The sequence below is a fragment of the Pundamilia nyererei genome, unplaced genomic scaffold, assembly GCF_000239375.1.
Source record: "Pundamilia nyererei isolate P.nyererei 1_Seehausen unplaced genomic scaffold, PunNye1.0 scaffold00049, whole genome shotgun sequence".
Taxonomy (NCBI): Eukaryota; Metazoa; Chordata; class Actinopteri; order Cichliformes; family Cichlidae; genus Pundamilia; species Pundamilia nyererei.
The window spans coordinates 2,308,739-2,320,531 of NW_005187450.1; the positions used below are offsets into that span (position 1 = coordinate 2,308,739).

The 11,793-nt window shown below is 40.0% G+C and overlaps 1 protein-coding gene across 2 annotated transcripts; it reads left to right on the forward strand.

Annotated features, from left to right (window-relative positions):
• Positions 1–1,107: 1,107 nt before the first annotated feature.
• Positions 1,108–9,341, forward strand: prdm2a (PR domain containing 2, with ZNF domain a). 2 transcript variants are annotated; one of them, XM_005732980.1, is made up of 4 exons: positions 1,108–1,213; positions 2,618–2,680; positions 3,389–7,656; positions 7,741–9,341. In XM_005732980.1, the coding sequence occupies exon 3, from the start codon at positions 3,455–3,457 to the stop codon at positions 7,622–7,624; it is 4,170 nt and encodes a 1,389-aa protein (XP_005733037.1). In that variant the 5' UTR covers positions 1,108–1,213; positions 2,618–2,680; positions 3,389–3,454; the 3' UTR covers positions 7,625–7,656; positions 7,741–9,341. The 2 variants fall into 2 exon arrangements, with proteins under 2 accessions (XP_005733037.1, XP_005733038.1); XM_005732981.1 differs by lacking the exon at positions 1,108–1,213 and adding an exon at positions 1,380–1,588.
• The last annotated feature ends 2,452 nt before the right edge of the window (positions 9,342–11,793 follow it).

Sequence of the window (11,793 nt, forward strand, 5' to 3'; positions counted from 1 at the left end):
CTTAATATGAGCTAGTGCCTTGTCTAGTAAGGGAAAACAGATAAGTGCTCAGTGCATATCGTGAAACTTCAACTTTCCAGCACACTGGGAATTCTGTTTTCTTGACACAACATGACAACTGTAATGAAGGAGACCTGAAAATAATGTACTAATTCAAGTGGAAACATCTATTTAACAGCTAACTATCAATGCAAGTTGTAAATGAACCAGAAAAATACGTGCCTATTTACCTTCCATCCTTAGAAACGTTTTTGTAAACAGTTATATTTATACGTTTATCAATTAAAAACTGAAATTACGCTTCTACTAAACACTGTTAGAACTAGGATGAATTACTCATTCTAAATGTCTAAAAACGCGCTAGTCCTACTGTAAATGATCAAAGTTTCAGAATTACCCGCATGGAAGGTGCACCCAGAGCCCACAGAGTTTATTATATGCCGCCCTCTACAGGTCAAATCCATACACTGCACTGACTGTTTGGTTTTAGTGTTTTTTAAAGAAATTAAAATATCCCCTGTTGTTATCATTCATTATGAGATTCAGCAAGATTGAAATGGCCATTATCCCCTTTCACTCTGGGGGTCGGATGCCAGCACATTATCCAAAGAGGCTGTTTGGTACCACTGTGTCTTTTTGTAAATATTGCACTCTGATCTGGCCATAAGAATATAAGAAGGAAACGACAAGCTGGGCGAGTACCAAGGGCTGAGAGAAGAGCACTCGATACAGTGCGCAGGACCCTCAAGCTCCCAGGCCTCCGGTTGAGGACCATTTTTAAAGCTAGCAATTACAATAATAAAATAAATTTAAAAATATATCAACAGAGGATTTCTCACACCTAACCACCACAAACATGAAGATGGGACTTTTGTTTTTAAAGAGTAAAAGTCAGCAGAACTGGAGCTGAAAAGTCTAACATTTATTTAAAAAAATAAATAAACAAGCTCCACATTAATATTCACATTTAAATCTGAAACGACAGTTTGGCTGCCTCTCGCTTATAGCGTGTATGTGCTTTTGCTTTCAAGTTTTTTATGGGCTTTAACAACACTGCTTTTGATTGGACCAATTTTGACATCCATTTTGTCTGACCAATCAGAAAGCCAGAACCTTGTTGGTGCATTAAGGAAGGGGAGAAAATACAACTGTCTACTAGCAGCTCAAGAGGAATATTAGAAGTCCATCTGCGGCGGTTTGTCTGCAAACACGAGTATGTACGCGAAACCTTTACGTGCACTTTTATTTGACTTATTCTTGAAGGTTGTGTCGCGAACTCGACGATACATTTAGCCAGTGCTTGCGAGCTAGCATTCATGCTAGCAGCATATCGTTAGTACTTTAATGGACGATAACAGCTGATTTCTCTCACTTTGCTGACAGCATTGTCACGAGACCTTGGCACTTACAAGTGCATAATTTGCAAGCAACTTTCTTGCATCCTGGGGGTAGTTAAATGTGTGTACTCAAAAAGTGAGTTGACCTTTCAGTGGACAAGCTAGCAGCCTGTGTAGCAAAACAGTAATGTGACGACGTGTTGTGTGACCAGTTAGCAATGGTGCAAGGACGGGGAGCGTCATCAAACCAGGTGAAGCAGATGTGCGTGAACGCACTTCAAAGATATTCCGAATTGCAATTATAGTAATATAAAATATTCACAAATGTGTGTTTATAATTACATTTTACGTGATATATGTATTAAATAAACGCGTTTCAGCACATTTTAATGAATATCCTAATTGAATGTTTGGAGACTGCCTCTAATTATTCAGTGCGCAGGCCCTTGAATGGTGCTGGAACAGTTTTTGTTTTGTGCAAACGGCACGATTTTGATATATTTGTGCTACAGAAATGCACCACGGGATTATCTGCAATATAGGAGAAATAGTCGGTGCATTAGTGAATTTTTGTTTACGTTTTCTCTTCCCGGTGCAAGTGCGCTAGTAAATCAACAGTGATGCTGAATGAATAAAAATACATGTTTTAAACGGGAAAACTGTTTAAATAAACGTAACGCTTGGTTTATGCTAATTTTGATGCTGTTTAGTGCGAGTGCAGTCCTAAGAAGCTACGACAAATCAGGGACACGATGGGCCTGCCATTTTGTTAAACCAACAAGAAGATGAATGTCCAAATGCACCAATTTATTTCTCAAATTAAAGGCAGGAAAAACAAAAGCTGTGCGGCCATCACCAGGTGAATTGAATGTAACAAGTTTAACAGGTAATTTAAGGCACCCAGGATAAATGAGGTCATTGACAAAGATTATGAGTATTTTTGGACTTTTAATTGAAATTAAACATTTACAGAAAATAACTTTGACATGGCAGCTTTCCCCCCCCCTTAAGTGTCTTTTATCTTATGTTGCATTTGATGCTTCATGATCCTTCTCACATCAGCACAGCTTAACAAGACATTGAAAGCATAGTCAGCAGTCAGTAAGCCAGAAAGATAAAAGCATCCAGCTCAACTACTCTCATGCCACTTCTGCTTACTTTGATCACTTCTCTCTTCTCACCCATTAGCAGTTTGAGTTTGTCTGTCATCCAGTGTTATGGAACTGTCTTGATAGTTGTTGTTTTTTTTCCCCCCCATGTGTTTTGTCTTCTTCCATCAGAAAGAAAACTCAGTGCGATCATCTGCTAAGGAAAACATCTGCTCTGTAGTAAACGTGAAAATGGTAAGATGCTGCAATTCATTTGGGTTTTATTTTACAAAAATTGTGCCCTTGAACGCACTCTTTTAATTTTAATCCAGAGATGCTGCAATATTAGAGCGTGAACCTCAACAGTCAGACCACCCCTGATGTGCAAGCAGGTGGTGACATTTGAGAGGATATTCTAGTGATGACTGATCTAGATATTATTTTAATTATGTTGTCTGTCTGTTTTGTCTTTAAATACTTTTGAATCCACGAGGGATTTCCATGGTTGGAGTTATGTACGGTCCCATACAATTACAATATAATGAATCTGAATACCTTGATTGCTAGTAATAATGCTTCTCTTGAGGTAAATCAGGTGTTGGCAATTTGATGTGTGTTTATTAATAAATAAAAAAACACAACAATTTGCCTTCAACAGCTTTACATCTTTAAAATTGAAATGACAGATATGTCAAGTAGAAGTTAAAGGGATCTGCTATGCTATCTTAATTTTTGTTCAATGTATACTGTGTCTGAGGTCCATGTTCATATTAAATATGGCCAAAGTTTCAAATAACAAGAGCCAAAACCTCATAGTTCAGACCACATGAAACACTCGGTTTCCAACTGCTTTTATCTATTCTTGGCTGTGTTTGGTGTCAAAGAAAAGGAATGTCCCTCATATGGTTTTCTGAGGCATATTTACTGTCAATATTTCTTTCTTTTTTTTCTTCTTTTCAATAGGTGTGACAACTGCCGAAGTTTTGTCACAGAAATACTTAAGAGAATTGGATCAAGACATCACAGAAGATGGAGCACTCTCCTTGTGTGTACATACCAGAATTTGGAGGCAGTGAGGAGATAGGGGAGGAGGAAGAAGAGGAGATCTACCAAGTCAACTCCAACATGGAACCTGACATGATGAGGTCTCATTATCAGGTTGAGAAAGATGGGAGCTCTTTCCCTTGTCAGCACTGTGAAGGACAGTTTGCCAGCAAGCAAGCCTTGGAAAAACACATGGAGGTCCATGCTTTGGCTAATGATGAGGCACATTTATACAAAAACAATACAAACAAAATGTCTTTTCCGTCAAATTTAAGTCACCTGCCGCATGAAAAGTCAAACGCTCTGGATTCAGAAGATTCAGTCACGCAGCTTCATACGTCATCCACGACTAGCTCTAATACTTCTCTTTTGTCAGCTGGAGATCTCACTGATCAGCCACACACATCAGAAGTATCAGAGGGGCATCATGCGTGCAAGTACTGTGAAAAAATATTCACAACCCACACCAACAAGAGACGCCATGAGCGTAGAGTTCACGAGAACCAGCTGCAGTTCACACATGTGGAAAAAGCTCAGCTGCCTCAAGAGGAAAACCTTCACAGAACAGTCAGTGAATCATCTCAGCAGCAAACACGGCTTGGTGACAATACACCGCCTGCAGCTGTTGTGGAGAATGAAGGGGAACATCAAGAACATTACATGTTAGATGTCTCTAGCAATATTTCAGAGAATCTGAGTTTTTACATTGATGGAAAGATAGTGTCAACAAGTACAGTCAGTAAATGTGAAGCAGCTGAGGTCCATTCTGGGTCTTCGACTCTAGTTGGACTGGATGCCCTGATTCTGGACCCCTCTCATATCAGCCAGGTATTAAATGCAGATTCAGTTATAAGCAATGACATACCTGGTCAACCACTTGCCAAGAGAAGAACTGCAACACCACCTCTCTTACCACAAATTAAAACTGAATTGGAGTCTGAGGTAGTTGTGTCTTCATCTTCATCATCACTTGTATCTTCGTTAATAGAGAATTTACTTCCTCAGAATACAGAGTCTACAATTGTGCAGAAAGAAAGAACAGTGTTTCTGTCGCCAAAGCTAAAACAGCTCCTAGAAAAGCAGGATGGCCTTAAACCGACACTTGCGCTCATTACAGATGGCCAGAAGCCATGCTCACCTGTCTCTATCTCTGTCCTACCTTCTGGAACAGGAAAGTTTAAGAGAAGAACTGGCTCTCCAACAGGCTCTCCACAACAGACTCCAACATCTAATGAAGAGTCATCATTGTCAGATCTGGGAGATTTTGATATTGTAAGTACAGGGCAGATAGAAAACCAACATAGTTCACCTGTGAACCAAACAGTCTGTGACAATGATGACGTTACTACATCCGTGACGGAGACAGCAGTGAAACCTGTTTTGCCAGACAACTGGCCCCCTGTGACAGGCGGTAATTCCTGTAACCAGCAACCTCTGGATCTTTCTAATACAGTCAAAAGACAAGAAGATGTAGCTTTAGCTAATGCTGTGCTTGATTTGAGTTTGCAAAAAAAGAGCCTTTGTGAATCTGAAACTATGTCAAATTCAGGTTCACAGGCTTTTGCCAATGAAGAAGAACAAAAAGCAGTGATGGAAGAATCCTTGATAAAAATTGGAAACCAAAACCTAAGTCTTGCAAATTCTGAGGCTCCTTTAGTCACAGACTTCACCATAGTAACGGGTTCAAACATTGTTACCCCAGTGGAGCCTGTTGCAGATGGACTTGTCTATGGACTTACCCTACCCCACAGTTCTCTCACTCCATCATCTGCCTCCTTGACTCCTGTCGCCTTGCAACCAGCTTCACCATGCACTATAGCATTTGCTTCCCCAGCTGCACACACCATGCTCCCTACTGCTCCTTCATTAATCACAGTTTTGGCACCACCGCCACCTATCTCCACTGCTTCGAGCCAACCAATCCAGGTATTGGGCCCAAATATAACTACTGAACCCTTGGTACTCTGCGCAGAAAATGCATTAAATTCTTCTGAGAGTGATTTAACGCCTACATTTGCCACTACAAACTCTGCAAATCTCGTCACACTTTCCCAACCACTTGACCCAACACTAAATTTACCTGGCCATGTGTTTCTTACTGATCAAATAGCTCTCAACCCACCAATAGTTGATTCAGCACCTATCACAGAAGTGCCGTTCACACCCACTGTAACTTTAAGTGATTCCCTACTCAACTCTTACAACATTGCCAGTAACACTGTGTTAATAGAGTGTACAATAGCTCTTGAAGCCCCAGGGAATGTAGTTCCTGCTGCAATTACCTTACAAGAAAATACAGCTGAGCCTCCAGCACCTACACAGATGGTTGTTAATCACATAGAACAGCAACAGATTGTATCTGTTCCTAGTGCTCAAACTGTAGAACCCACTATTCTTGTGTCCTCCATCGCAGAATCGGTAACTCTGTCCACTTCCACCTCAGTGGTATCAGATTGTCCTCCTCTGGGTGAGTCAAACTCTGACCCAGAGCCCTCAGTTGGGACAGGGCCACCAACCACAAAACCTGAGGAAGCCCCTGACAGTTCTGCTTCCGCACCTGAAATCTCACCTGAACCCGCTCCCTCTCCCGAGAAAGTTAATGAAGATGAATCCTCAAATGATGTCCAAGAGCAGACATTCACCAAGAATTTCATCTGCAATGTGTGTGATAAGCTTTTCCATTCAATGAAGGAACTTAGTCATCATGTGGCTGACCATGCTGATGACTGGCCCTACAAATGTGAGTTCTGTGTGCTGCTCTTTGGCAAACCCTCTGCTTTACTTGACCATCGATCAAGCCTCCACGGTGTTGGGAAGACTTATGTTTGCAGTGCTTGTACAAAAGAATTTGTATATCTTTGCAATCTGAAGCAGCATCAGGAAGAATTGCATCCAGGCCAGCAGTGTACTCATACAGAAGAAGAAAAAGGCAAACTAAGACCTCAGAACTACAACAATTCAGCTAAAGTCAACACAGATGCTTCAGGACCTGAAGCTCAAGAGGAACTCAAGAAATTGGTGAAAAAGGAAGAGGGTGAAGTAGATGTGGGTGCTGAAGAACTGTTTACAACAATTAAAGTCATGGCTTCAGATGGAGGCAAAATCAAAGGGCCTGATGTTCGTCTTGGCATTAACCAGCACTATCCCAGCTTCAAGCCCCCTCCATTTCCTTACCACAACAGATCACCTGCTGGTTCGTTGGCTTCAGCCACAAACTTCACTACACACAACATCCCACAGACCTTCAGTACAGCCATTCGGTGCACCAAATGTGGAAAAAGCTTTGATAACATGCCAGAGCTCCACAAGCACATCTTGGCTTGTGCCAATGCCAGTGATAAAAGGCGATACACACCCAGAAAGAATCCCATACCTCTACGTCACTTTGCAAAATCTCAAAATGGAGTGCTGTCTACTACCAATTCTACAAATGGATTAAATGCTTCAAACAGAGTCAGTCAGTCAAACAGGTCCAAACCTAGCCAGGAACCACCTGTAAAGTTCAAAGTACTTAACAAAAGGAAGAAAAAGTTTGCCCAAAGGGTCATGCCACAGAGGAACAAGTCTGTGCATTCATCAAATAAAATGTCACCTGTACAGGTGGGTGAGCAGCAGGAATTATTTGTGTGTCCACACTGCAGCAGGGAATTCACAATGCGTCGCAGCAGAACCAAACACATGGCTGTTTGCCCCAAGAAACCTAAAGAGGTAAAGAAAAGGAAAGAATGTGGGATCTCTGTGACGAAGGAAAACGATGGACACTTGCATAGAGGGGTTCCTCATGGTGAAGAGCAACAACAAGGCTCACCTCCACATAAAACGAGACTCCAGACGTCCGCCTCTGCAAAGAGGCCTGCCATCCTACCAGTGCAAACTGTCTTTTCAAGCAAAAGAAGTAAAATCATTATAAAAGAGAGCACGCAGCCAAAACAAGAGACGCCCACCTTGAATGAGCTTCCCATTGTTCGCACTTTTAACCCCTCCATGCGGCAGTATAGCAGAGTGCAGCACAGCGTCAAAGGAGTTCCCATCAAAATAACTATTGTCAAACCTCGGCAGACAGCACCGCAGAAGGATGAGTTGCCTCCCACCCAGAGGAGAGAAGAAGCAACCGGATCCGTTACCAGCAGTGCTAAGCAGAGCGCTTCAGCCTGATGACTACACAGCAGGCGATCGGGGATCAGCAGGTAGCAAACATAGTAGCACATGTAGCTTGTGTGTAAGTTCTCAGCACGGCTGTGTTAAGAAATCTGTTTTATTTTTATTCTCAGGACTCTGCTGTATGGATCTCCTTCAGTGACTTTAAAGGGAGAAAACTGGTAACGACACTGTAAACCCAGCAGACTTGTAGGCTGCAGAATACTGTATAATAAACTGAATTCAGGACACTTACAACAGACCATGAAGGATTCTGCAGTGAGTAGGTTTGTGTATAACCAAGTCTTTGAATGCTTTTGTAGTATTTTTGGAGTTTTGTAGAGTTATCCTTCATTGCAGAAACTTTCTGTCAACGGCTTGGATTTGCACTTGAAGTTAATCTGACTGCTACATGTCACAAACTGAAGAGGAAGTGGGGGGGGGGACTGAGCTGGAAGGGCTACTCTGCTCATTAGGTTAGACGATGGCAGGTGGCAATCATTTCCCGCATGCATTTGCACTTTTTCTTAACTGTTGTCTGTGGCCTTTTGGTTTAAACTCTTAATGCATGCTGTCTGTGAGCTTGTGATTTAAGTTGCATTCATTTGGGATAGATTTGGGGTTTTTTTTGAGATGCAGTTAGGCCTTAAACACTGCCTCTGATCATTTGTTGGCCTGTTAGGAAGTAACCAGCGTAAGTACCCAGAAGACATGCCAGAGATTAGAAAATGTAAATGTGTATGATTGTTTCTGAACTTCAGCCTACAGAATCATACAAAACCATAGTGTATGTACTACTGGTGACAAGCATCATGATAAATTGCAACTATGAATTTGAGCAGCGTCACTTAATACTTGGGAAAGTCCATTTTTCATCATGAGACTGTGAGATTAAGTTGATTTAATGCTACAGCCTTCTCAGTACAAAACCGTATTTTGTCATTGGCCGAGCTGCTACTGTAAATACATGTATGGGAGTTTTATTAATAATGCTCTATGTGCCATCTAATGTATATAATATGACTAAATATGTCATAAAAGTGGTGAAAACAAGTATTCTGTGTTTCCCAAGTAAAGAATTTACTTAGGTGGTTCACCCAAATACAGTCACCATCACTTACTGTAGCTCAATTTGCATATTCAGGCCTTGCAGAAGTTGCTTTGAAATATTGCATTGATGTGACATTTCTTGTCATAAAAACAAGATAAAAAACGTACCTGGAAAGCTTTTGCTTGAGAACGCAGCGCTGCCTTTGCAGCCGTTTTGAATGTGTGACACCACAGATAAATTCTTAATGTCTGGGGAAGCTCTGCAGTTTGGTGAATTTACAGCGCACTCCCAAACAGAAATACTGTGCTAATATTCTGATGCACCAATGCTGGCTTTACATTTAAGTTCATGTCTAAAGAACACTGACAGAGCCAATCTTTGTTTTGGCTTCACTGTCTTAATTTGCTCACCTGATTTTGCACTTATTCTGCAAATGCTTGCTTTTTTGTGTTGTTGTTTTTTTTGTTGTTTTTTTTTGTAGTGTTGGCCCCACTTAATGTACAGTCAGTTAAGATATTTCCATCTGTAACATACAAGCATTACATCATTGCTTATAATCTGTGCAGCAGTTGTCAACAGTTTAATGTGTGAAGTGCATAAAATGAAGTCCAACATGTATCAATCACAGTATGGGAATATTTTTTGGTTTGTTTTTGTTTTGTTTGGGTTTTTTTTGTTTTTTGTGCAGCAAACCTCTAGTGGCATATAAAAATGTTTGTGGCATCATGTCAGTAAAGTATCTGTTTATTTAAAAATTTCTAAGCTACTAGTTTGCTCCAGTGCTATACAGGGTAGTAATTGTGTTATGACTGAACTGAGTGTTATTAATTTGCTCAAACTAAAACTTGACAATGGCCTGTATCTGAGGGACAGTAATGGTACTTATACATTTTTGACTTTCAAACTCATTATTAATAATATTGCTTTCGTTCAGAAAGTCTTCAACATCTTGGATGTACAGAACGGTTTGGGAGACTGTTATTTTACTGTGAAAAGTGCTTGTAGCATTTCGTAGTGTAAATGGAGTCCTGTATATTTATTAATAATTTAAAAATCATGTTATCAGTCTTTGAACAATTTCTCTGTATGATTTGCACTAAAGTTTTGTTTCGTTTTTCAAGCAAGTGTTCAGAATAAATTGAGAATGTTAAAGCTTTTTGTGGAGTCTATATGAAACTTTATCTAATGGATCAAGTTGAGTTTAAAGAATCCCAGTAAAGAGCTGCAGCCTTTGGATTGTGTTCTGAAAGTATTCAACAATGGCCAGCTGGTGGCGCACTTTCCTTACTTTAACTTCAGGAATGGCAGATAACTGAGGAGAACGGTAGATAATAATGTAATACCACTGCATCTCTACCACACTACAACATTCTGTTTGAAAAATCCATTCATGTTTTTCTGCACTCTAAAAGAGAGAGGGGGCACTGTTCGTCTCTGGTACATGGAAGAATATCCACAGTTCCCATCCTAGGACCCAATTCTTGAAAAAACAGTTATGTAGTATAGCATTCTTAATTCTACAAGATATATAATCAACAGGAGCAACTCACTACCGCACATTCTTCATGCTGTTTTACTTTACTGTGAAGAAGCGTTGAGAAACCTCTCAATTCTTTATATTTTGCTTCCAAGGAATCTGACTTTTCTTCTATTCTTGTGGTCTTGAGCAAGAATTCTCAAAGCTCTCTGAAGGTCTTTCAAAGTTTTTCTTTGGACATTGGCTGTTTTCCCAACTAACTTTCAGTTTAGTCCTTCTCTCTGACCACTTTCAGAGAAGTGTTTTTTAAGCTCCTTAGCACTGACCTATGAATCACCCAAGCATAAATAAGGCACCTAACTCAAGGGATGACTCAGTTATTGTGTCTTCACATAACAGACAACAAAGAACATATTTTAAATTGTATTTTTAGGTACTTTTGCTACTAGTACACATCTTGACAAAAATTGCCAAAGATAACACAGTTTGACAGGCTTAAAAAAATATCTTCAAACCAATAAGGTCACTCCCAAACACTTAATTGCTAAAAACCTGGGAAATATCTGGATAATGCATACTGTCCTTACAACAACTGAGGAAACTGGACAAGTGGAGGATAAAAGAAAATGTGGCAAGCCTAAAAAACAGCTTGGTGTTAGCATTGTCTGCTACTAATTACTTACTATATATATAGCTTTTTCATGCTCTATTTGTATGCTTGCACATGCTTAAATCTTGAAAGTGGAGAGTATTTGTATGATATTTAAAAATGTTGAGAAGCCATTTGATTAACTGGTCATTTTCCACATTTCCACATTCTTTTGGCTTGTACAGAAAATTTTCCACGAGCATCAAAGCGGCTCAGTACATTCTTCCTGCAGACTGATGATAGAAGTAATCTGATGACACAAACAAAATTGAGTCTTGACAGATTCCAACAAACTCCTCCTTGTTCTTCTATACTAAAGGCTACTCAGTATGTGCCACTCTTTGCACCACTTTTAGTCTTTCAGCTCCACCTACAGCTAAAATTGCTAATTAGACTTTTCCCATCAAAAGCTGAGATTGTGCAGATTAACATTTGAGAGACATGCTGGGCTGCTGGTTAATATGTACCTTTTGGTTGAGCCTTTCTTGAGCATTACACAGCTCAGTCCTTCTGTGTCTGTGTCAGTTAGATGAATAGACCTGCCTGAGTGTATTAAAAATATTTCTTTCAGTTAAGGCCAGAGCAAACATTAACTGAAGAGTGTAATGGCATTTCTGTCACTTTTAACTTATAACTTCATTCTGAATGTGTTTTTATGTGAATTCACAAATACTGGTTAATGTTGCATGAGAGCCACAAACTGATTCTTGGTGCATTATAGCTGAATTACAGCTGACATTTCAAGCTGCAAATGTCTACCAATTTCATCGAAAGGATTTCAAAGTTGGAAATGCTCCTATATTAGGATTTTTGAAAAGCTGTAAAATGCATTTTTCTGCTGGAAGAAGCCATCAGAAGATACGCTGTGATCATAAAGGGATGGACATAACTGCAACAATACTCAGGCAGGCTGTGGAGTTTAAAGTTTGATCATTCTCTAATGACTTCTCTGTAAACCCTATAGATGATTGTCGGAGACTCTAAGAAGATCAGCAGTTTCTGAAATAGTC